The following is a 27,355-nucleotide window of genomic DNA, read 5'->3' as shown; positions in this document are numbered from 1 at the left end:
AAGCAACATGAAGCCACCAGAAACCAGCGACCTCACAACGGGAGGACATGAACACCTTAATCAAGAAGAAGTAGAAAAGACTGACTTCATGAAAGTGATTGATGCCCTTAAACAGCGTGTAAAAAACGCCCTTATAGAAATGGATGAGAAATATAACAAAAAGTTTGAAGAACTGAATAAATCAGTGAATGATACCCTAGAAAACCAAGGAAAAACAATCAAACAGATAATGGAAACAGTTCAAGACTTGAAAACTGAAATGGATGCAAAGAAGAAAACACAAACATAGGGCCGGCTGGACATGGAAAATTTAAGTAAACAAACAGAGTCTACAGAAACAAGCATAACCAACAGAATACAAGAGTTAGAAGAAAGAATCTCAGATTCTGAAGATACCATAGAGAAAATAAACACACTGATCAAAGAAAACAGCAAGTCCAACAAACTCTCATCACAAAACATTCAGGAAATCTGGGACAAAATAAAAAGACCAAACCTAAGAATAATAGGAGTAGAAGAAGGAGAAGAAGTGGAGCTCAATGGTCCAGAAAATATATTTAATAAAATTATAGAAGAAAACTTTCCCAACCTAAAGAAAGATATACTTAGGAAGGTTCAAGAAGCATACAGAACACCAGAATAGGCTGGATCAAAAAAAAAAAAAATCCCCTCGCCATATAATTATCAAAACAGAAAGCATACAGAATAAGGAAAGAATATTAAGAGCTGCAAAGGAAAAAAGCCAAGTTACTTATAAAGGTAAACCTATCAGACTTACACCTGACTTCTCCATGGAAACCATGAAAGCCAGAAGGTCCTGGATAGATGTACTGCAGAAACTGAGAGACCATGGATGCAAGCCCAGATTACTATACCCAGCCAAGCTTTCGTTCACTATAAATGGAGAAAATAAAATTTTCCAGGATAAAAACAAATTTAAACAACACGCAGCCACAAATCCAGCCTTACAGAAAGTAATAGAAGGAAAATCACTAACCAAGGAGTCCAACAATGGCCACAATAACTCAGACATCTAGAGACCCTTCACCAACACAAAACAAAGAAGGGAAACACACAAACTCTACGACTAAAAAAATGACCGGAGTTAACAACCACTGGTCATTAATATCACTTAATGTCAATGGACTCAACTCACCTATAAAAAGGCACAGGCTAAGAGATTGGATACGAAAACAGGATCCAACATTCTGCTGTTTACAAGAAACACACCTCAACCACAAAGACAGGCACCTACTCAGAGTAAAGGGCTGGGAAAAAACTTATCAAGCAAATGGACCTAAGAAACAAGCAGGTGTGGCCATACTAATCTCTAACAAAGTAGACTTCAAACTTAAATCAATCAGAAGAGATGGAGAGGGGCATTTTATACTCATAACAGGAACAGTTCATCAGGATGAAGTCTCAATCCTGAACATCTATGCCCCTAATATAAAAGCACCCACGTACATAAAAGAAACATTGCTAAAACTCAAGGCAGCCATCAAACCGCACACACTAATAGTAGGAGACTTCAACACTCCTCTCTCACCAATGGACAGGTCAATCAGACAGAAACCTAATAGAGAAATAAGAGAATTAATGGAGGTAATGAATCAAATGGACTTAACAGACATCTATAGAACATTCCACCCAAATAGGAAAGAATATACCTTCTTCTCTGCAGCTCATGGAACCTTCTCAAAAATCGACCACATAGTCGGTAACAAAGCAAACATCCACAGTTACAATAAAAATATTAGTAACCACCTGTGTCTTATCAGATCACCATGGATTAAAGTTAGAATTCAACAACAATCCTACCCCCAGAAAGCCTACAAATTCATGGAAACTGAACAGTCAACTAATGAACCATACCTGGATTAAGGAAGAAATTAAGAAAGAAATTAAGAAAGAAATTAAAGTCTTCCTGGAATTCAATGAAAATAAAGAAATAACATACTTAAACTTATGGGACACTATGAAAGCAGTCCTAAGAGGAAAGTTCATAGCACTAAGTGCCCACTTAAAGAAAACAGAGAAAGCTCACATTGGAGACTTAACAGCCCACCTGAAAGCTCTAGAAAAAAAAGAAGCAGACTCACCTAGGAGGAGTAGAAGACTGGAAATAATCAAACTGAGGGCTGAAATCAACAAAATAGAAACACAGAAAACAATCCAAAGAATCAATGAAACAAAAAGCTGGTTCCTGGAGAAAATCAACAAGATTGATGAACCCCTACCCAAACTAATCAAACGGCAGAGAGAGAATTTGCAAATTAATAAGATCAGAAATGAAAAGGGGGACATAACCACAGATACAGAGGAAATTCAGAGAATCATTAGATCTTACTACAAAAGCCTATATGCCACAAAACTGGGAAATGTAAAGGAAATGGACACTTTTCTAGATAAATACCATATTCCAAAGTTAAACCAGGACCAGGTGAACAACCTAAATAGAGGTGTTAGTCGCGAAGAATTAGAAGAGGTTATCAAAAACCTCCCTACCAAAAAAGCCCAGGACCAGATGGCTTCAATGCGGAATTTTTCCAGAACTTCAAGAAGAACTAATACCTATACTCCGTAATGTATTTCACAATATAGAAACAGAAGAGGCATTGCCAAATTCCTTTTATGAAGCTACAGTTACCCTGATACCAAAACCGTACAAAGACTCAACCAAGAAAGAAAATTATAGACCAATCTCACTCATGAACATCGATGCAAAAATCCTCAACAAAATACTGGCAAACCGAATCCAAGAACACATTAGAAAAATTATCCATTATGATCAAGTAGGCTTCATCCCAGGGATGCAGGGCTGGTTCAACATACGAAAATCTATCAATGTAATCCATCATATAAATAAACTGAAAGAAAAAACCCATATGATCATTTCATTAGATGCTGAAAAAGCATTTGACAAAATTCAACATCCCTTTATGATAAAAGTATTGGAGAGATTAGGGATACAAGGGTCATACCTAAATATAATAAAAGCTATATACAGCAAGCCGACAGCTAACATCAAATTAAATGGAGAGAAACCTAAAGCCATCCCACTAAACTCAGGAACACGACAAGGCTGTCCACTCTCACCATACCTCTTCAATATAGTGCTTGAAGTTCTAGCAATAGCAAAAAGACAACATAAAGGGATCAAGGGGATTCGAATTGGAAAAGAAGAAGTGAAACTTTCGTTATTTGCAGATGATATGATAGTGTACATAAGCGACCCCCAAAACTCCACCAAAGAACTTTTACAGCTGATAAACACCTTTAGTAATGTGGCAGGATACAAGATCAATTCCAAAAAATCAGTCGCCCTCTTATACCCAAAGGATATGGAAGCAGAGAGGGAAATCAGAGAAGCTTTCATGATAGGCACAAACAGCATAAAATATCTTTGGGTAACTCTAACCAAGGAAGTGAAAGATCTATTTGACAAAAACTTTAAGGCATTGAAGAAAGAAACTGAGGAGTATACCAGAAAATGGAAGGACCTCCCTTGCTCTTGGATTGGGAGGATCAACATAGTAAAAATGGCAATTCTACCTAAGGCAATTTATAGATTCAGTGCAATCCCCATCAAGATCCCATCAAAATTCTTCACAGACCTTGAGAGGACAAAATCAACTTTATATGGAAAAACAAAAAATCCAGGATAGCCCAAACAATCCTATACAATACAGGATTGCCTGGAGGCATTACCATCCCTGACTTCAAACTCTATTACAGAGCTACAGTGATGAAAACAGTATGGTACTGGCATAAAAACAGAGAAGTCGACCAATGGAATCGTATAGAAGACCCGAATTTTGACCCACAAACCTATGAACACCTCATTTTTGATAAAGGAGCCAAAAGTATACAATGGAAGAAAGCATCTTCAACAAAAGTGCTGGCATAACTGGATGTCAACCTGTAGAAGAATGAAAATAGACCCATATCTATCACCATGCACAAAACTCAAGTCCAAATGGATTAAAGACCTCACTATTAGTCACAACACATTGAATCTGATAGAAGAGAAAGTGGGAAGAACCCTACAGGAGATGGGCACAGGAGATCGCTTCCTATGTGTAACCCCAACAGCACAGACATTAAGGGCAACATTGAATAAATGGGACCTACCAAAACTGAGAAGCTTCTGTAAAGCAAAGGACACTGTCACCAAGACAAAAAGGCAACCTACTGACTGGGAGAAGATCTTCACCAACCCCGCAACAGACAAAGGTCTGATCTCTAAAATATATAGAGAACTCAGGAAACTAGACTTTAAAATGCTAATGAACCCAATTAAAAAATAGGGCACTGAACTGAATAGAGAATTCTCAGCAGAGTAAGTTCAAATGGCCAAAAGACACTTAAGGTCATGCTCAACTTCCTTAGCGATCAGGGAAATGCAAATCAAAACAACTTTGAGATATCATCTTACACCTGTCAGAATGGGTAAAATCAAAAACTCCAATGATAGCCTTTGCTGGAGAGGCTGTGGAGGAAGGGGTACCCTCATCCATTGCTGGTGGGAATGCAATCTTGTGCAACCACTTTGGAAATCGGTGTTTCGGTTTCTCAGGAAATTCGTGATCAACCTACCCCTGGACCCAGCAATACCACTCTTGGGACTATACCCAAGAGATGCCCTATCATATGACAAGAGCATTTGTTCAACTATGTTCATAGCAGTATTATTTGTAATAGCCAGAACCTGGAAACAACCTAGATGCCCTTCAATGGAAGAATGGATGAAGAAAGTGTGGAATATCTACACATTAGAGTACTACGCTGCGGTAAAAAACAATGACTTCTCAAATTTTGCATGCAAATGGATGGAAATAGAAAACACTATACTGAGTGAGGTAACCCAGACCCAAAAAGATGAATATGGGATGTACTCACTCATAATTGTTTTCTAGCCATAAACAAGGGTCACGGAGTCTACAATTGGTGATCCCAAAGAAGCTAAGTAAGAAGGTGAACCAAAGGAAAAACATATAGTTGTCCTCTTGGCTATGGGAATAGACAAAATTGCCGGGGAGAAAATTGAGATCTTGGGGTTGGGGTGGGATGGGGGTAAGGGGAGATGGGGAGAGAAAAGGGAGAAGGAGAGAATGGGGGGAACTTGGGGAAAAAGGAGGATTGGGATAAAGGAAGGTTAGATAGGGGAGCACGGAAGCACAATTCTTAGTTAAGGGAGCCACCTTAGAGTTGGCAGGAGGCTTGAACCTAGAGTGGCTCCCAGATGCCCAAGCCGAGGTCCCCAGTTAGTTCCTTGGGCAGCTGAGGATAGGGAACCTGAAATGACCCTATCCTATAGCAATACAGACAAATATCTTGCATATCATCATAGAACCTTCATCTGGTGATGGATGGAGATAGAGACAGAGACCCACACTGGAGCACTGGACTGAGCTCCCAAGGTCCCAATGAGGAGCAGAAGGAGGGAGAACATGAGCAAAGAAGTCGGGACCACGAGGGGTGCACCCACCCACTGAGACAGTGGAGCCTATCTATTGGGAGCTCACCAAGGCCAGCTGGACTGTGACCGAAAAAGCATGGAATAAAACTGGACTCTCTGAGCATGGCGAACAATGAGGGCTGATGAGAAGCCAAGGACAATGGCACGGGGTTTTGAACCTACATAATGTGCTGGCTTTGTGGGAGCCTAGCCAGTTTGGATGTTCACCTTCCTAGATATGGTTGGATGGGGGAGGACCTAGGACTTACCACAGGGCAGGGAACCCTGACTGCTCTTTGGACTGGAGAGGGAGGGGGAGAAGAGTAGGGGGAGGGGGAGAAGGGTGGGAGGAGGGGGAGAATGGTGGGAGGAGGGGGAGGGAAATGGGAGGCTGGGAGGAGGTGGAAACTTGTGTTTTTTTTTTCTCCTTTTCTCAATAAAAAAATGGGAAAAAAAAGGATTTGTTAACCAAATTATCTTGTGTTTCTTTATACTTAAATGACAATATGTTTACAATTTGAATATAAAAATTATATGTAGATTTTTCTTTGGGTTGCCTGCTCATACAAAAAATGACATTGAAATTTTTTTGTTTATTATGATATTGTTTATTCCCAAGGAAGTTTACAGATGGCGAGTCTGAGTATTTTGTTATTTAACTAGCAAGTTTTCTTGCTTCTAAACAATTAGGCTTTCTCATACATTTATTTATGCCTATTTGTTTGTATCTAGTTCACTGACGCAGGTGAGCAGTAGAGCAGCCTGTCCCGTACAAAACCACTCTAGAGAACCTAAGCCTGACAGACACAACCATTCCTCCTTGCATTTCAAGGGGCAAAACCCCTGGACTTGCTTTTCACAATTTTTTTTTATTCTCTGACCACTTTCTTTTTTTTTAATTAATTAATTTATTAAAGATTTCTGTCTCTTCCCCGCCACCGCCTCCCATTTCCCTCCCCCGCCCCCAATTAAGTCCCGCCCCTCCTCAGCCCGAAGAGCAATCAGGGTTCCCTGCCCTGTGGGAAGTCCAAGGAACACCCACCTCCATCCAGGTCTAGTAAGTTGAGCATCCAAACTGCCTAGGCTCCCACAAAGCCAGTACGTGCAGTAGGATCAGAAACCCATTGCCATTGTTCTTGAGTTCTCAGTAGTCCTCATTGTCCGCTATGTTCAGAGAGTCCAGTTTTATCCCAGGCTTTTTCAGACCCAGGCCAGCTGGCCTTGGTGAGTTCCCAATAGAACATCCCCATCGTCTCAGTGTGTGGGTGCACCCCTTGCGGTCCTGAGTTCCTTGCTCGTGCTCTCTCTCCTTCTGCTCCTGATTTGGACCTTGAGATTTATGTCCAGTGCTCCGATGTGGGTCTCTGTCTCTGTCTCCTTTCATCGCCTGATGAGGAGACACTTAAAGAAAACGGAGAATGCATACATTGGGGACTTAACAGCACACCTGAAAGCTTTAGAAAAAAAGAAGCAGACGCGCCCAGGAGGAGTAGAAGACTGGAAATAATCAAACTGAGGGCGGAAATCAACAAAATAGAAACACAGAAAACAGTCCAAAGAATCAATGAAACAAACAGTTGGTTCCTGGAGAAAATCAACAAGATCAACAAACCCCTATCCAAACTAATTAAACGGCGGAGAGAGAATATTCAAATTAACAAGATCAGAAATGAAAAGGGAGACATAACCACAGACACAGAGGAAATTCAGAGACTCATTAAATTTTACTACAAAAGCCTGTATGACACAAAACTAGAAAATGCAAAAGAAATGGACATTTTTTTAGATAAGTACCATATACCAAAGCTAAACCAAGACCAGATGAACAATCTAAATAGACCTCTTAGTCGCGAAGAACTAGAAACCGTTATCAAAAATCTCCCTTCCAAAAAAAAGCCCAGGACCGGATGGTCTCAATGCAGAATTCTACCAGAACTTCCAAGAAGAGCTAATACCTATACTCATTAATGTATTTCACAATATAGAAACAGAAGAGGCATTGCCAAATTCCTTTTATGAAGCTACAGTTACCCTGATACCAAAACCACACAAAGACCCAACCAAGAAAGAGAATTACAGGCCTATCTCATTCATGAATATCGACGCAAAAATTCTCAATAAAATACTGGCAAACCGAATCCAAGAACACATTACAAAAATTATCCATCATGATCAAGTAGGCTTCATCCCAGAGATGCAGGGCTGGTTCAACATACGAAAATCTATCAATGTAATCCACCATATAAATAAACTGAAAGAAAAAAACCATATGATCATTTCATTAGATGCTGAAAAAGCATTTGACAAAATTCAACACCCCTTTATGATAAAAGTCTTGGAGAGATTAGGGATACAAGGGTCATACCTAAATATAATAAAAGCTATTTATAGCAAGCAGACAGCTAACATTAAATTAAATGGAGAAAAACTCAAAGCCATCCCACTAAAATCAGGAACACGACAAGGATGTCCACTCTCTCCATACCTCTTCAATGTAGTGCTTGAAGTTCTAGCAATAGCAATAAGACAACATAAGGGGATCAAGGGGATTCGTATCGGAAAAGAAGAAGTTAAGCTCTCGTTATTTGCAGAAGATATGATAGTATACATAAGCGACCCCAAAAACTCTACCAAAGAACTCCTACAGCTGATAAACACCTTTAGTAATGTGGCAGGATACAAGATCAACTCCAAAAAATCAGTGGCCTTCCTATACACTAAGGATAAGGAAACAGAGAGGGAAATTAGAGAAGCATCACCTTTCACGATAGCCACAAATAGCATAAAATATCTTGGGATAACTCTGACCAAGGATGTGAAAGATCTAATTGACAAGAACTTTACGTCTTTGAAGAAAGAAATTGAAGAGGACTCCAGAAAATGGAAGGATCTCCCTTGCTCCTGGATTAGGAGGATCAACATAGTAAAAATGGCAATTCTACCAAAAGCAATCTATAGATTCAATGCAATCCCCATCAAAATCCCATCAAAATTCTTCACAGATCTGGAGAAGACAATAATCAACTTTATATGGAAAAACAAAAAAAAAACCCAGGATAGCCAAAACAATCTTATACAATAAAGGAACTTCTGGAGGCATTACCATCCCTGACTTCAAACTCTACTACAGAGCTACAGTATTGAAAACAGCTTGGTATTGGCATAAAAACAGAGAAGTCGACCAATGGAATTGAATAGAAGACCCTGACATTAACCCACAAACCTATGAACACCTGATTTTCAATAAAGGAACTAAAAGTATAGAATGGAAAAAAGAGAGCATCTTCAACAAATTGTGCTGGCAAACTGGATGTCAATCTGTAGAATAATGAAAATAGATCCATATCTATCACCATGCACAAAACTCAAGTCCAAATGGATTAAAGACCTCAATATCAGGCTGAACACACTGAACCTGATAGAAGAGAAAGTGGGAAGTACTCTACAATACATGGGCACAGGAGACCACTTCCTACATATAACCCCAGCAGCACAGACATTAAGGACCTTATTGAATAAATGGGACCTCCTGAGACTGAGAAGCTTCTGTAAAGCAAAGGACATTGTCGCTAAGACACAAAGACATTGAAATTTATTAATTATAATAGTCTGGACAATAGCTTAGGCTCATTTCTTACTAAATCTTATATTTTAAATTAACCCATACATTTTAATGTATATTCTTTTATGTGACTCGGTTACCTTTGCTCTGTTACTGCCTGTGGTGCTTGCTGTGCATCTGTTGGCATCTATCCCTTCTTTGCCCCAGCATTCTCCCTGCCCAGAAATTCTGCCTAGCTATTGGCCATTCGGCTGTTTATTAAACAAATCAGGGTAACACATTTTCAGTGTATAGAGAGATTATTCTACAACATTCCCCTCTTTTTTTCTAATTAAAAGGAAAGGTTTTAACTTTAACACAGAAAAATTATCACAATAAAAACAATTATGAGGTAAGAATTACATTTACAAAGCTTATTCAATTTCTATTTGGCAATTTCAAAGAAAATACCCTATTGTCTCTCCTATATTAGTAAGAAAAGAGTTTTATACCTAAATCATTTTCTATCATAGCAAATGAAAACTTTAACTATCTAATCTTCAACCCCGTCAAAGACCTGAGTAAACAGCAAGTACAGAGCAAGCAACTTTCAAAACTCCTAGAAATAACAGAAACAGTTGGCTGCCTGGACAGCCACCCAAGTTTGTCCTCTGTTGGAACATTCATCTTCAGCATACGGGCCTAGAATTCTGACAGACTTTTCTGTGAACCAGGAATTTTACAGGACTGTCCCAGCTTGTCTTGGCAAAGTCTGCCAACTGTCTTCTTTTGTATCCTGTTTGTTCAACTTGGACAGCACACTGTCAGCAGTCAAAGGAAGGGAGTTTCTTTTCACTGTGGCTAACTTTTTGCCACAAAAAAGCAAATTCCATATGGATGTTCTTTGATGTGTATCATCTCTTCTTTGATGAAAATCATGTTGCCAGGAGCAGACGGATCTCATTGTCATGAAAAGCCTTATGTTATTGAAACATTTTAAATGACATATTCTGTAGGTCTTTGAAATTTTTGAAGACAATATATTTAAAATATATCTGTTTGACCTTGAAATCATACCCAACATGACTAATTCTGATTGTTATAGATGACTAACTACTAACTTGTATTCCTTTATTATCCTAAATAGATTTTAAAGACTAGAAATTTATATTACATTGCTAAATGAGGTGCATAAGTACAATGTTTTATAGAAACATATATATAGTATAACAAGAATGACTTTATATTTGTTTTTCTGTAGGAACAAACTGTTTAATATTTCTTTTTTTAAAAAAAATACCAATCCAAATTCCCACTTCCTCCCCTCTTCCCATTCCCTCTACACATTCTTCCACCCCACCCCCTTTAATCCTAAGAGAGAGTAAGGCACTTTGCTTTGTGGAAAGTCCAAGGCCCTCTCTACTACATCTAGGCTGAGCAAGATATACATCCAGAGAGAATAGGATCCCAAGAAGCCAGTACATGCAATAGAGATAAATCCCAGTGCCACTGCCAGTGTCTCCTCAGTCTGCCCCAGCCATACAATTGGTCCTATACTTGTTCTTTCCCAATCAAAAATCCATACCAATATAAAATATTTGAAATTAATAGTTGTTTATTATTTTAAATTAAATTCAACAATCTACCTTTTCATCTTATCATTCCTATGTCCCCTGTTTTCTTTCCCAAAAGAGATTCTTGACTCTAGCCTCCCTTGCTTAGCTTCTTTCTTTACCATGCTCAATGACAATTTGCAACCAACACCCCCAAATGATGACAAACATCCATAACCCGCTGAATGACCAAAAACCACCAACCCTATCTCTTGGGAATGTGGGCATTGTTTTTTTCTAGACAGCTTCCTGTTGCCAGGAGGTGCTGTCATCTTTAGGGGACCCTGAGGAAATTGAGAGTTGGCCATAACATTTGTTGTTCAGCTGCCGAGCAATGGGAAAGCATAAGGTTTGTCTGCAGTCCTGGTTAGAATAGTCTGAGGCTGAACCATCTCAGCCAGGATCATTGAAGCTGGCCTGGGTGTCTAAGGTCTTTACTATATTGTTTGCTTGAACAAGGCTTTTCTTGTGTCTGAGTTCTTCCCTATTACCTAATATCAAGGTGATATATAAAGTTTTTAAATATTCAGAGGGTTAAGGTTTTGACAACTTCTTGTAATTCCTGCTAGAAATCCAGGAGGACTACAGGGTCTACCCTTCTTGAGGACTATCAAGCACATGCATATATCCAAAAACACAAAATAAAAAGTAAAATGAATCATTAAACATTTTCACTCATGACTATTTTTCTTGGATAAACATTCATTCCTATAACCCAGATGTTGAGGCATCTAAAGACTTACCTACAGAATTTTTCTTTATCATAAATTCCTTCATAGAACAGAAAGGAAGCACATTGGCTTCCAAATCAGTGAATCAATACTTGTTGGAATCATTTGGAAAAGTTTAGAGAATGCCATCCCATAGAGGAAATCTCATGATAGGCTTTGAGATTTTCAATCCTGACACCATATCAGTTCCCACTCTCTATTCCATGCTTTGCTTTGAGAATGTGAGCTCTGAGCTTCCTGCTTTAGCTGTCATATCTAACGCTTGTTGCTTTGTCTCTCTTGGGATGATCCTGATTCACTCTGGAACCGTAAGGCAAATTAAGTTCTTTTACAAGTAGCCTTAGACACTGTGATTTATCACAGGAAGAAAAAAAACCACTAGTACTTATCCATAAAGTTTTACTTCATGTAATTGAAGAGAAGCATGATATCTAAAAGGTTTTCCCTACTAAACAAATCTGCAGGGTTTTGTCCATGAGGTTATAAATGCAACAAAGATAGCTATCACAATACTTGAACAGAATGTTGACACATCTGATTTTTCTCCACAACAATCTTGTATAACTAAATATAAGTTCATTGACTAAAGATCTTACGAAATCCTTTATACGCATAGATTCCTTATAGTCTCAGTTCTTTCATGTCTTCTAAGACTATTGTAATATAGGAAAGATTTAACGAATTCATTATACATTACAACTTTTACTCTTGGATGAACTCTTTCATGGATTTAAAGACCAGGGTGAAATGCAAAGACTTCATAACAGTGATGAAATCCATAGAGTGACTCTCCACTATGAATTCTTGCATGCCTTTAAAAATAACTATAGCATGTAAAGGCTATACAACACTGATTACATTCAAAAGGTTTCTCTCCTGGAAAAGTGGTTTTATTTTTTATGAACTTGGAGAAGATACATTATGACAGGATTTCTCACATTGAGTACATTCATAGTGTTTTACTCCGGTATGAGTTATTTTATGCCTTTGAAGATTAGCAAGACGTGCAAACGCTTTCCCACATTGATTACATACGTGAGGTTTCACTCCAGTATGAGTTGTTTTATGAACTTGGAGATGACTGTGCTGTGAAAATGCTTTACCACACTGCATACATTCATAGGGTTTCTCTCCAGTATGGGCTCTTCTATGTATCTGGAGATTACTGTGACACGCAAAGGCTTTACCACATTCACTGCATTCATAAGGCTTCTCTCCAGTATGAATTCTTTTATGTATTTGAACATGACTGTAACGTGCAAAGGCTTTCCCACACTGATTGCACTCATAGGGTTTCTCTCCAGTATGGGTTCTTTTATGCAGTTGGAGACTACTGTGGTATGAAAAGACTTTCCTACAGTGACTACATTCATAAGGTTTCTCTCCAGTATGAGTTCTTTTATGTATTTGGAGACCACCATATCGTAAAAAGGCTTTCCCACATTGATTACATTCATAGGGTTTCTCTCCAGTATGAGTTTTTTTATGTATTTGGAGGTTTTTCTTTTGTGAGAAGGCTTTACCACATTGATTACATTCATAGGGTTTCTCCCCAGTGTGAATCCTTTTATGTCTTTGTACATAACTGTAACGTGCAAAGGCTTTCCCACATTCATTACATTCATAAGGTTTCTCTCCAGTATGGCTTCTTTTATGTATCTGGAGACTGCTGTGGTGAGAAAATACTTTCCGACATTGATTACATTCATAAGGTTTCTCTCCAGTATGAGTTCTTCTATGTATTTGGAGATGACCGTGGTTTGAGAAGGCTTTCCCACAGTGATCACATTCATAGGTTTTCTTTCCCGTATGACTTCTCTCATGCCTATGAAGATAATTGACACAAGTAAATGCTATAACAAGTCCATTACTCTGATGAATGCTTTTATCTGTATGAATTAATGTTACAGTTTGGTCTAGTGGCAAAGAGGAGTCACATGTTGTTTACATTCATAGGTTTCCGTATCACTATGGACTCTTTTGTGTACACAGCCTATTTGATAGCATCATTGTTCTTGAGTCTTTTCATATAACTGAAAAGAACAGGAAGAACTCAGAGGTTAATCGCACTGATTACATTCTTAACATTTTCCTGTACTATGAGTCACTACATTTGCAAAGGGAACTGAGAAAAACAGAAGAATTTATACATTCTTGGTACGTAAAGGGCTTTTTCTTGGTGTGAATTGCTGACATATTTCTAGTGAGGTTTGAAAAACAATTAATGCTAAACTTATATCACAATCAGAAAGGATATTCAAAGTGAGGACTACTACTACTCCTTGTAATTATTCAGGGAGACATTACTTCTTTCTATATCAATTATACATACATTACCTATTTTCAGAGTGCCACTTGATATATCATAAAAACAAAGAACAAATAGAAAGTTTCCATATTACATTCACACATTGAACTTTTTTTCCTCATAGAGATATGGTACAGTTTAGAGGTTTCTCCACAGCAACCTTCTTAATTCTCATAAACTGCCCCAATTACTAAACTTTGGCTACTCACCACAAGTACACTGGTAACACTAGCTTATTACTAATGGAGTATTTTCGTATTAGAAGATTTGAGACAATACTTTTCACCCAATCAATAGGTATTCCTTTTGCTATACCTGTGTGGTATAGAATTGAACAGATGGACAGTTCTCCAGGCCAGCTCTCAAAAGGCTACGAGTAAAATGGTGATATCTGTTAAGGCACTGTGTCTTCCTTCTTAGACGAATGCCTTGCAAATGCAGATCAGCTCCCTGACATTGAGGTAAATGCTGTTGTGAGAACTTAGTAATCATACATACACTTAAAGCTGTGCTGATTTACACTCTTAATTTTCCTTGAAACTTCTACTTCTGTTGAAGTCAAGGCTTCCTGGTCTACAAAGCAAGTTCCAGGACAGCCAGGAATGTTATAGAGAGAAACACTGCATGGGAAAACTAAACCAAAACAAAACAAATCTTGTGTGAGACATTTATATTACCTTGCACATGAAAATTACCTTCCATGTCTTCTGGGTCTTTGACAATGTATTTTAATATTGTAGTCTTCCTCTTTGTAGCCTGAAATGTAATACCAGAAAAATGTTTATTATTGGAAATTAGGCAAAATTCAAGTTACTATATCCAGTGAAGCTAAAAACTATGACTGACTTGCTCACCACATTCATCTCCTTTATCAATACAAATTAGAGAAGAGCATCAAAAACCCAGAATCAGTAGTTTCCTTATTTTAAAAGTTGAAGGGAAATTCACTTCTTACCTATAGCGATGAGGTTCCTGTAGGTCTCCAGCATCACATCTTTATAGAGACACTTCTGGGAATGATCCAGTAAAGCCCACTCGTCCTGAGTGAAGTTGACATGCACATCATCATAGGTCACTGCACTCTAAAATGTCCCATGCATGTGTACATCAGAAAAAGTGATGGTGATCACAATGAAAATGTACATTTTAGAAAGAAATTGAAAAGGAGGTTCGCACGTGATCTTTCTTGGCCCTTTGAATATGTTTTACCCTCCCAAGAGAAATGACTATTAACAGACATACAGAGACAGGCAAACAAATCAACAGTACTAAATACATGTCAGAGAAATTGTACGAACAATTACTAACTGCAAAAACGGAATGGCAAGATGGGTGTATTGTCTCGTGCCTTTAATCCTAGCACTCAGACTGAGAGGCAGGTGAATGTCATTCAGTCGGAGGCCAGCCTGGTACATGAAATGAGTTCAGATTATCCAGAGATACATAAATGGACCTCTCCCTCTACCCCCCAAAACACTAACCAACCAAAGAAACAAAAAGAGGGTTGTACTGAAGTTCCTATAAAGAGCTATGCATTCATTCTAGTTCTGTATTCATCTCCCAGAAACCCGAAGTGTCACAATCTAAATTGTAATATTAATTAGATCTTACTAAAAAGGAATATATAGTTAACCTCTTAAGGGATACACAGATGAAAATGTGAGCATCTTAAATGTAGATAAGGGCAGGAGGGATGACTCAGCAGTAAAGAGCATTTGATGATCTTGTAGAGGAGATGGATTCACTGAACAGTGCTTACATAGCTCACAATATCCATAATTCCGAGTTCAGGCGTTCTGAGAGCACCTTCTGAATACTAGAAGCACCAGGCACACATGTGGTACATACCTATGCATACAGGCAAAATCCTCACATTTATACAAAAATCTAAAACATAACAAAATGTTGGAAGAGTGTCACACACATGCAATCTATTGGCATGGGACCTTCAGAAATAATTGACAAAAGTTTATGCCATCCAAGGAGGAAAAAAAGATACCTTATGCCAAAGTATAAATTCAAGATTTTGGTAAATCTCAGCACAACAGCACAAGTTTTGCATGTAAAAAAAAAAACTTTCTTTATAGGTCCATCAGTCAAAAATATAAAAATGAAAAACCAGGGTGTGTTGGCCCAAAATTTTAATATCAACAACTGAAGGCAGAATTAGGCAGATCTCTAAGTTTGAGGCCAGCCTGGTTTCAAGAACTATTTTCAGGAAAGCAGAGCTATACCAAGAATCCTTGTCAAAAAAAAAGAAAAAAAGAAAAGATAAAAAAGAATGATAAAATAAGGAAATTAAAAAAACAAGGGCAAGCAAATGGCTTAGAAAGGAAAAGCAATTGTACCTGATGCTATTTAAGAAACATGTATCCATCCACTGTATCTCATGCTATTTTAGAAACATGTATCCATCCACTGTATCTCATGCTAGTTAAGAAACATGTATCCATCCACTGTATCTCATGCTATTTAAGGATATAGTCTATAATGGCTGAATCCATGACAAAATGAGAAGGAATCTGGTTGATGGATTTCAACAAGAAAATAGACAGAAAGAACAGGAAGTGGGGTGAGGTTATAGATACTCAAATAACATTCCCAGCAAGGAACTTCTTCTAGAAAGATTCCTCCTACTAAAGACTCCATAAACACCACAAAGAAAGACACCAATAATAGTCAAGTGCTCATATATATCATCCTATATGGGAGGTTTATAATCAGCCACATTCTGTCCTGGTTACTATAGGCCTATGGTCATTCCATGATGAAAATGAATTTAGTTCACGCATCCCTCTAGAGCCCCTCTTGTTAGCCTCTTTGCCTCTGTGGATTGTAGAGTGATTACCCTTTACTTAACAATTATCTCCACTTATTAGTGAGTACATACCATGTTTGTCTTTCTGCATCAGGGTTAACCCTCTCAGAATTAGGTTTTTTTAGTTTTATCCACTGCCTGCAAGTTTTATATTGTCATTTTCTAACAGCTGAGTAATACTCCACTGTGTAAAATATACCACAATTTTTGTCAATTCTTCAGGTGAGGGATATCTAGGTTGTTTCCATGCTGTGTATGTTTTTATTCATTGTATTTATATAGTTTAATGGCTGACCACATTGTACTGGATAAACAATTTCAAAGATTATTCCTGCCTGAAGGTAATTCTCTCACGTAAAAGAGAATTCTACTTTTTAATGAGCATCAGGTGTCTGAGCTTAACTAGGCTTCCTTGAAGAAGAAACATAATCAAGAACAGAAAACTTAGATGAGAAAATTCCTTAACAATTAAGAGTACTGCTATGAACATAGTTGAACAAATGCTTTTGTCATATGATAGGGCATTTCTTGGGTATATTCCCAAGAGTGGTATTGCTGGGTCCAGGGGTAGGTTGATCCTGAATTTCCTAAGAAACCAAAACACTGACTTCCATAGTGGTTGCACAAGATTGCATTCCCACCAGCAATGGATGAGGGTACCCCTTCCTCCACAACCTCTCCAGCAAAGGTTATCGTTGGTGTTTTTGACTTTAGCCATTCTGACAGGTGTAAGATGATATCTCAAAGTTGTTTTGATTTGCATTTCCCTGATTGCTAAGGAAGTTGAGCATGACCTTAAGTGTCTTTTGGCCATTTGAACTTCTTCTGTTGAGAATTCTCTGTTCAGATCAGTGCCCCATTTTTTAATTGGGTTAATTAGCATTTTAAAGTCTAGTTTCTTGAGTTCTCTATATATTTTGGAGATCAGACCTTTGTCTGTTGCGGGGTTGGTGAAGATCTTCTCCCGGTCAGTAGGTTGCCTTTGTGTCTTAGTGACAGTGTCCTTTGCTTTACAGAAGCTTCTCAGTTTTAGTAGGTCCCATTTATTCAATGTTGCTCTTAATGTCTGTGCTTCTGGGGTTATACATAGGAAGCGATTTCCTGTGCCCATCTGTTGTAGGGTATTTCCCACTTTCTCTTCTATCCTTTTCAGTGTGTTCGGGCTGATATTGAGGTCTTTAATCTATTTGGACTTGAGTTTTGTGCACGGTGAAAGATGTGGGTCTATTTTCATTCTTCTACAGGTAGACATCCAGTTGTGCCAGCACCATTTGTTGAAGATGCTTTCTTTCTTCCATTGTATACTTTTAGCTCCTTTATCAAAAATGAGGTGTTCATAGGTTTGTGGGTTAAAATCCGGGTCTTCTATACGATTCCATTGGTCGACTTCTCTGTTTTTATGCCAGTACCACACTGTTTTCATTACTGTAGCTCTGTAATAGAGTTTGAAGTCAGGGATGGTAATGCCTCCAGAAGATCCTTTATTGTATAGGATTGTTTTAGCTATCCTGGGTTTTTTGTTTTTCCATATAAAGTTGATTATTGTCCTCTCCAGATCTGTGAAGAATTTTGATGGGATCTTGATGGGGATTGCATTGAATCTATAAATTGCCTTAGGTAGAATTGCCATTTTTACTATGTTGATCCTCCCAATCCAAGAGCAAGGTAGATCCATCCATTTTTTGGTATCCTCTTCAATTTCTTTCTTCAATGCCTTAAAGTTCTTGTCAAATAGATCTTTCACTTCCTTGGTTAGATTTACCCCAAGATATTTAATGCTGTTTGTGGCTATCGTGAATGGTGAAGCTTCTCTGATTTCCCTCTCTGCTTCCCTATCCTTTGTGTATAAGAGGGAGACTGATTTTTTGGAGTTGATCTTGTATCCTGCCACATTACTAAAGCTGTTTATCAGCTGTAAAAGTTCTTTGGTGGAGTTTTGGGGGTCGCTTAAGTACACTATCATATCATCTGCGAATAACGAAAGTTTAACTTCTTCCTTTCCAATTCGAATCCCCTTGATTCCATTATGTTGTCTTATTGCTATTGCTAGAACTTCAAGTACTATATTGAAGAGGTATGGAGAGAGTGGACATCCTTGTCGTGTTCCTGAGTTAAGCGGGATGGCTTTGAGTTTCTCTCCGTTTAATTTGATGTTAGCTGTCGGCTTGCTGTATATAGCTTTTATTATATTTAGGTATGACCCTTGTATCCCTAATCTCTCCAAGACTTTTAACATAAATGGATGTTGAATTTTGTCAAATGCTTTTTCAGCATCTAATGAGATGATCATATGGTTATTTTCCTTCAGTTTATTTATATGCTGGATTACATTGATAGATTTTCGTATGTTGAACCAGCCCTGCATCTCAGGAATGTATTATTTGTAATAGCCAGAACCTGGAAACAACCTACATGCCCTTCAATGGAAGAATGGATGAAGAAAGTATGGAATATCTACACATTAGAATACTACTCAGCGGTAAAAAACAATGACTTCTCGAATTTTGCATGCAAATGGATGGAAATAGAAAACACTATCCTGAGTGAGGTATCCCAGACCCAAAAAGATGAACATGGGATGTACTCACTCATAATTGGTTTCTAGCCATAAATAAGGGTCACGGAGTCTACAATAGGTGAATCTAAAGAAGCTAAGTAAGAAGGGGAACCCAAGGAAAAACATATAGTTATCCTCTTGGCTAAGGGAAGTAGACAAAATTGCCGGGGAGAAAATTGGGATCTTGGGGTGGGGTGGGTTGGGGGTAAGGGAAGATGGGGAGAGAAAAGTTAGAAGGGAAGGAGGTCGGGCCTTGGGAAAGCAGGAGGATTGGGATAAAGGAAGGTTGGACAGGGGAGCACGGAACCACAATTCTTAGTTAAGGGAACCACTTTAGGGTTGGCAAGAGACCTGACCCTAGAGGGGCTCCCAGGTGCCCAAGCTGAGTTCCCCAGTTGGTTCCTTGGGCAGTTGAGAATAGGGAACCTGAAATGACCCTATCCTTGAGCAATACTGACGAATATCTTGCATATCATCATAGAACCTTTATCTGGTGATGGATGGAGATAGAGACAGAGACCCACACAGGAGCACTGGACTGAGCTCCCAAAGTCCCAATGAGGAGCAGAAGGAGGGAGAACATGAGCAAAGAAGTTGGGACCACGAGGGATGCACCCACCCACTGAGACAGTGGAGCTGATCTATTGAGAGCTCACCAAGACCAGCTGGACTGTGACTGAAAAAGCATGGGATAAAACTGGACTCTCTGAACATGGCGAACTATGAGGGCTGATGAGACGCAAAGGACAATGGCACGGGGGTTGATCCTACTTAATGTGCTGGCTTTGTGGGAGCCCAGCCAGTTTGGATGTTCACCTTCCTAGATATGGACGGAGGTGGGAGGTCCTAGGTCTTACCACAGAGCAGAAAACCCTGACTGCTCTTTGGACTGGAGAGGGAGGGGGAAAGGAGTGGGGGGAGGGGGAGAAGGGTGGGAGGATGGGGCGTAGGGGGGGAGGAGGGGGCGTAGGGGGGGAGGAGGGGGAGGGAAATGGGAGGCTGGGAGGAGGTGGAAACTTGTTTTTTTTTCCTTTTCTCAATAAAAAAAAAAAACAATTAAGAGTACTATAGATTCTTAGAGAGCACCCAGCTTCTTTTCCCAGTACATACAGAAAGTTCACTACTATCTGTAACTCCAGTTCAGACACCATCTTCTGGACTCCCTGGGCCCCAGGCATGAATAGGGTACAAAAATGCATACAGGAAAGACACCCATGCACATAAAATAATGACTGAAGGTAGATTTGTTAAAAAGAAAGAAAGAAAGACAGACAGAGAGAGAAAGAAAGAGATAGAGACAGAAAGAAAGAAAGAGAGAGAGAGAGAGAGGGAGGGAGGAAGGAAGGGAGAGAGAGAGAGAGAGAGAGAGAGAGAAAGAAAGAAAAAGGCAACAACAAAAATCATGAGAAGAGACAACCGGCACCATAACACTTAACTTTCAAACTGTGTGGTAGTGCATTCTTTTAGTATCAGCACTTCACAGAGGCAGGATGATACATGTGAGTTTTAAGCATGTGCTACACGGTAAACATCAACACACGCGCGCGCGCACACACACAGGAAAAGAAAAACAAAAGTGAATAAGATACAAGAGATAGAGCATTGGAAAAGTGGGACAATAACTCTTAAAGTCATTTCAGGTGTCTGCCACTGGTGCCCATGCAATTATTTCCAAAGTAAGTACTGTCAAACATGGTACCAAATGTCATTAAACCCAGCGACAGGAAGGCAATGGCAGACTGATATCCAAGAATTTTAGGTGATGCTGGTTGACATGGTCATATCCAAATAAAGGCCAATCTCAAAAAGTACTAAATGGTTTTTAAAAGATGTATATAACTTTGATTTGTTTTCCTGGTTTGAGACAGCATCTCATTTGGAACCCCAGTTAACCTTGATTCAAAGTATATAATATATTGAATTATATATATGATATCTTTAGTAAGTGTTCATATATATTTAATGTTTAAGTGTGGCTGTCCTTCACAAGACCACACTTTTCCAAAGCCCTTTCTTTCTACTAATCTATACAAAATCCATGATAAATGTATCTGTAGATGGGATTTTCTGTCCTGCCAGGTCCCACAGCCATTCAGTCTCAAGGAAAACACACAGAAGCTTATATTACTTATAAACTAGTTGGCCTATTAGCTCAGGCTTAATACCTACATCTTAAACTAACTCATGAGTTTTATCTATGCTTAGCTATGTGTCTTGGTACCTTTTATCAATGAGGCATTCTCGTCTTGTTTCCTCTGCTTCTAGTTGGTGACTGCAAACTGAGCCTTTCCTCTTCCCAGAATTCTCCTAGCCCAGTCACCCCTGCCTCCTCTACTTCCAACCTGGCTACTGGCCAATTAGCATTTTATTAAACCAATACAAGTGACAAATCTTTACATGGTACAAGAGCATTATCCCACAGCACGTATCTTTTTAGTCAGTTGTGGTTTCAGTGGCACACAATTGGAGAGGGAGAAGCAGGAGGCTCTCTGTAAGTTCCAGGCCCAGCCTACCTACTACATAGTACGGTCCAGGTCAGACACTGTTAGAAAGTGAGAAAGTGTGTCCCCAAATGCACTCAGTCTACAAATCTCTACTTAATAAACTCCATGGCTGAGAAGATCAGTTAGCAGATAAAGTCCTAGCTTTGCAACTAAGAACCTGAGGTTTCAGCCCCTCACATCTGCATTATAAAGCCAGTTGCAGAAGTGCATGCCTATAACACAACACTTTTAAGCAAGAGAGGAGGAAGACAGGAGAAACCAAGCAAGCCTATTATATATTTATGTGACGGTAAACTAGATACCAAGTCTCCAACATGGTGAAGGGAATGGACCAACACTGAGTGTTGTTCTCTGCTTTTACATCCAAACCATGGCACACATTCACATCTTTCCACACATACATGGGCAAACATATACAAATGGTCATAAGTAAATAAATAATAAAATTACAAGTTTTATGTGGAAGCACACACATTTTATTTCAATAACCAAGAGGTAGGGTCAGGTAGATTTCTGAGTTTGAGGCCATACTGGTCTACATTTTGAGTTTCAGGACAGCTGGAGATACATAGAGGAATTCCAACTCTGATCCGTACCGACTCATCCGGAAGTCCTTTTCCAGTATGCACCGTGGACTCCCAGCTTAACCTCACAGAAGTTCTAGTAAACAACCACTGTGCTACAACACAGCATGAGGCAGTTTCTCTACTCTTTCCAAAGTTCTTTTGTTTTATTTATCTCTTCCTCGTCTACCTCCTGTACCATACCTCCACTCCCGCATCCTTGTTTAACCCTCCTTGGTCCATTCTTCCCTTTATATTCCTGCATTCTACCTCCCTTCTCTCTATAGCTGTTCCTATGGCAGTATGTTGATTTCATAAACTCAATGGATATTACATTGGCAACACATATCTGAAGATTTAATAGCAACATTGACAACCAAGCCTGAAGACCTAGTTTGATCCATAGGATCAAATGTTAGAAGAAAATTAATTACCTAGAGTTCTCCTCTGGAATAAGCATTGTGGCTTATGTGTGTATGCAAACGTTGAGCACCTGTGTTTAGAATAACAAGACAAGTGGTGCACTCTTGTTCTTCCAGTCCCCTAATGATGGGATAGCTTCTGGGATCCTACAGACCTTGCTTCTAACTAACGTCTGCCCCACAGTCCCCTAATGATGGGATAGCTTCTGGGATCCTACAGACCTTGCTTCTAACTAACGTCTGCCCCACAGTCCCCTAATGATGGGATAGCTTCTGGGATCCTATAGACTTGCTTCTAACTAACGTCTGCACTAACTTACACTTAATCATTCCTACTAACTTTTTTAATTTAGATGGCTTTTCTGATTCTTATTTCCTCTCTAAGACTTGAATCAGCTCAATTACGTTCCACAATTCAACCTGACCTCTAGCTACAAAAACCAGTTATATTAATGAATTCCTAGACATTTTTTGTTGGGACCAATTAAGTCCTGGCCTTCAGCTGGATGTTGGTGTTAATGAGTCCTGGCTTTCAGCTGCTCTACTCTGCTAGAACCTTCTAATTAAAGTTACTAGAAGCTGTGCCTAGTTAGAGGATCAGAGGATGGGATTATCACCTGTTGGCCATTGACTGCAGTGTATTTAAGTCTACATGGTGTTAATAAAAGGGGCTTTCTGAACCAGTGTTTGGAGGTCCATGTGTCGGTCTGTCTCTGCGTGTGTCGGTCTGTCTCTGCGTGTGTCGGACTGTCTCTGCGTCTGTGTCTTCAACCTCCAGCCCCTTGCCCGAAGCTCGCGAACTGGGTTCTAGTGCATAGAGCGCAGACATGGGGGTGCGGTGCGTGGCAATTTTTCTTCTTACTATATCTAATCTTGAATTTTTCATCTTTGTGCATGTGTATGCAGAAGAAGACACACATGTGTAGGGGTGCAATGTTCATGAAGGGGCTGGAGAACAACTTTCTGTGTCACTCCTCAAGTGTCTTTTGAGATTTGCTTCGGGAATAAAGAGCAAGGTGTATAATAAATGGAGTCAGTGCTACCCACATGCAAAACTTCCCTGTTTTATACCTTTCAACAAAATCATCAATTGTTAAAAGTCAAACTTTAGAAAAAAACAAAAAAATAAAATAAAAAGCTAGGTGCTTTCATGATGCAGGCTTCCAAACTCCAGAGGAGAGGACCAAAGTATTAGAACAGAGTGACGCTAAAAAATAAACTACTTATGAGGGCTTATTTATTAGTTATTTGTCATGTTACTTCATTTTATTTCCGGATATGGTTTCACTAAATAATCTAGGGTGGCCTTGTCCTGGCTGATTTTTCTTCAACATGACACAAGCTAGAATTACTTAGGAAGAGGAACTCCCATTACAGGGCATTTTCTTGATTAATGATTTATGAAAGAAGGTCCAACCCACTGTGGGGATGTACTATTCCTGGGCAGGTGGTATTGATATACATATATTATGTATACATATATGTATAATGTATACACACACACACACACACACACACACACACACATATATATATATACATTTGAAGGCAAACAGAATTTTTTGATGTGTTTTTATTTTGTAATGAGAAAAAAAAATGGCTGTGGAACTGAATGGGAGGGGAAGATATGAGAATAGTTGAGTAAAGGGAAATCATAATCAAAATATATTGTAGAGAAATCTATTTTCAATTTTTAAAAAAGTAAAGAAAAAAGAAAGGAAACTGAAGAAGCCAGGAAGCAGCATTCCTCCAGGGTCCCATGTTCAGCTATTGCATCTAGGCTTCTGCCTTGAGTTCCTGACTCACTTGTAAGCATGATTAACTATCAGTTGGACCTGTTAGTCAAATAAGCCCTTTGCTCCCCAAACACTAAGTGAACACAGTGAGTCTAGAAGCAGCCTGTGCAGTGGAGAAGAGGAAACAAAAAGGCAGGACACAGGTGAGGAAATAAGGGCAAATGCGAGCTCCTCAGCTAATAGGGTGGCAGATGTGGAAGAAACAAACCAATACATTGATCTCTGAATTAAGAACACTTACGTTTGCAACATGATATTGGTCAGTTAGGAGCCTAAGTCAGTTATGAGCAACTGCACATGATATATCACCAAAGCAAATATAAAATAAATGAATGCTTCTTAAACACAGAAAACACCTTTCTTTTTAAAAAAAATTACACAGGTAAGTATTAGAAAGGTGACAGTTTGCTGTAAGTAAGCATTGAGCATTGTTAAATTAAGTTTGTTTGTTTTTTGTTTTTTGTTTTTTTTGGTTTTTCGAGACAGGGTTTCTCTGTGGTTTTGGAGCCTGTCCTGGAACTAGCAGAGATTCTCCTGCCTCTGCCTCCCAAGTGCTGGGATTAAAGGCGTGCGCCACCACCACCCGGCTTACATTAAGATTTAAAACAGGAATAAAACACCACAACATATGAGAGTAAGAATGTTGACACCACTTGTAAAATATTTACTATTTTTTCAAAACAATGATTTCAGACCCTGTAATATTCACTCAACTGTAACTTAATTCCATTATCAGTAAGGACAGGTCTAGCCACGGAAATCAGAGAACTCAATGAAAATGTTGTCAAAGTAGAAGGTTTACTGTGCTCCATGTGAAAATCGGACGTGACTGAAGAGACACTGACTTATCTGCCAAGTGGCTTACAACCTAAGTCATTCAAATTGGTCTCTAAGACATTTAAACCCTGAGCCGTTGCTGAGCAAGGATGACTTTCATCCATTTAATGGGTTTACTTTCAAAGGTCAACTCATTGCAAACGTGTGCAACAGCTAATATCTGCTCAGTTACTACTTCCATTCTCACTTTTGTCCTGATTCATTGTGACTTTCAGTTAACATCAGTCATTTAAGGAATAAAATCTCAACACAATAAGTCACTAGCCCAAATTTGAAGATTACGAATAGTGTGTCCGCATTTTGGAGAAAAGATAAAATTATACTAATGTATGGTTAATAGAAGCCAATGAAGCAGTATATGAACCACATATGTAAATCACTAATTGCTAATAAAGTGCTTCAGTAGGGGATATAGCTCACCTAGTCAGGGGAGTGTTTGCCCTGTGTTCACATTGCCAACAACATGTGTAACAGCTGTGGTAGTGATGCACACTTGTAATCCCAGAACTTCTTAAGACAAAGAAGGATGATCACAAAGTTCAAGGTTTCACAATGGGTTCCAGGTCAGTCTAGGCTACTCAAGAGCCCACACGCACACACACACACAAAACAACAACAAACAACAAAATAACACCAAACAAACAAAAACCAGCTATGGTGTCAAACAAAAACAGAATCAAACAGGGTTCCTATGATAGGGGCAGAAACTGAGGAAATGGAGCAAAGACTCAACTAGCACTAGCTACTTTTCTAGGGGAACTGGATTTAATTCCCAGCACCCACATAACAGCTCTTTACTTCCAGTTGCAGAGAATCTGACATCTACTATTGGCCTCCACAGGTACCAGAAACGCAAATAGTAAACAGACATACATGTAGGCAAAGTAAAAATATATCAAATTTTTAGTAAAAAGCTACTATATTGTAGTAAGAAATTTGCCAAGAAAAAGAATGGGGCAGGAGAGGCTACTTGATGGTTTCGGCTTAAATAGAAAGAAGCAACTGTATAAAAACAAACACCAGGTGACCTTGCCTATTTCTCCTTTCCAGGTGGTTCTGTATGTTTTTCTTAGGACTTACCTTGTTACTTAGCTTCTCTAGGATTATGGACTATAGGGTCAATATCCTTTGCTTTACAGATTGTACCCACTTGTGAGTGAGTACACACCATGTTCATCTTTCTGGGAGTATTACCTCACTCAGGATGGGTTTCTTTTTCAGCTCCATCCATTTGCAGGCAAATCTCAAGATGCCATTGCTTTTTCTTCTGAGGAGTACTCTATGTGTAAATGGGCCACAGCTTTTTATCCATTCTTCAGTTGAGGAGCATCTAGGTTGTTTCCAGGTTCGGACTATTACAAATAATTCTGCTATGAACATAGTTGAAAAAATATCATTGTAGTATGATTGAGCATCTTTTGGGTATATGCCCAAGAGTGGTATTGCTGGGCCCTGAGGTAGACTGATTCCCAAGAAACTAACATAGCAATTTCCAGAGTGGTTATACAAGTTTGCATTCCCACCAGCAATAAGAGCATGGGGGGGGGGGGTGGAAGGGGAAGAGGAGGGGAAAGGGGGATGGGGAGGAGACCTTGAGGGAATGGGATAGTAGAGATGAAGGAAGGACAGAGATGAGAGGAAAGAAAGGCATTTTGATTGAGGAAGCCATTATAGGGCTAGCAAGAAACTTGGCAGTAGAGAAAATCCCAGGAATCCACAAGGATGACCCTAAACAGTAGAGGAGAGGGGACCCAAAACTGGCTTTGCCTTGTAGTCAGACTGATGAATACCTTAAAATCAGCCTAGAAACTTCATCCAGCAACTGCATCCAGAAGCAGAGATCCCCGGAAGAGCACTGGGCTGAGCTCCCAAAGTCCAGATGAAGAATGGGAAGGGTGAGAATGAGCAAGAGGTCAAGACCATGAAGGTGACACCCACTGAGACAGTTTACCTTGAGCTAATGGGAGCTCACCAATTCCGGTCACACAGAGAAGGAACCAGTATAGGTCCAAACTAGTCCCTCTGCATATGGTTGACTGTCCTATGGCTGGGGCAGACAATGGGGCCACAGGATTTATCCCTACTGCTTGTACTGCCTTTTTGGGAACCTATTCTGCTTGGATGGATACCTTGCTCAGCCTAGATATTAGTAGGGAGGGTCTTGGACCATCCACAAAGCAATATGCCTTACCCTCTCTGAGGAG

At 39.3% G+C, this 27,355-nt stretch overlaps 1 protein-coding gene across 1 annotated transcript in view; it reads right to left on the bottom strand.

Moving 5' to 3' along the window:
• Positions 1-10,517: 10,517 nt before the first annotated feature.
• Positions 10,518-27,355, bottom strand: part of LOC121463017 (zinc finger protein 120-like) — a 28,328-nt gene continuing 11,490 nt past the window's right edge. The window contains exons 3-5 of the mRNA XM_041675046.1: positions 14,610-14,736; positions 14,350-14,410; positions 10,518-13,171 (exon numbers count right to left, since the gene is read on the bottom strand). Coding sequence (XP_041530980.1) covers positions 12,244-13,171; positions 14,350-14,410; positions 14,610-14,736 — 1,116 coding nt within the window. The 3' untranslated portion in view covers positions 10,518-12,243. The remainder of the gene's footprint in view (positions 13,172-14,349; positions 14,411-14,609; positions 14,737-27,355) is intronic.

Source organism: Microtus oregoni, unplaced genomic scaffold, assembly GCF_018167655.1.
Source record: "Microtus oregoni isolate MIOR12 unplaced genomic scaffold, Mior012 000025F_ref0000491, whole genome shotgun sequence".
In the NCBI taxonomy this organism is placed as follows: Eukaryota; Metazoa; Chordata; class Mammalia; order Rodentia; family Cricetidae; genus Microtus; species Microtus oregoni.
This window is presented reverse-complemented; position numbering and strand designations above follow the sequence as displayed.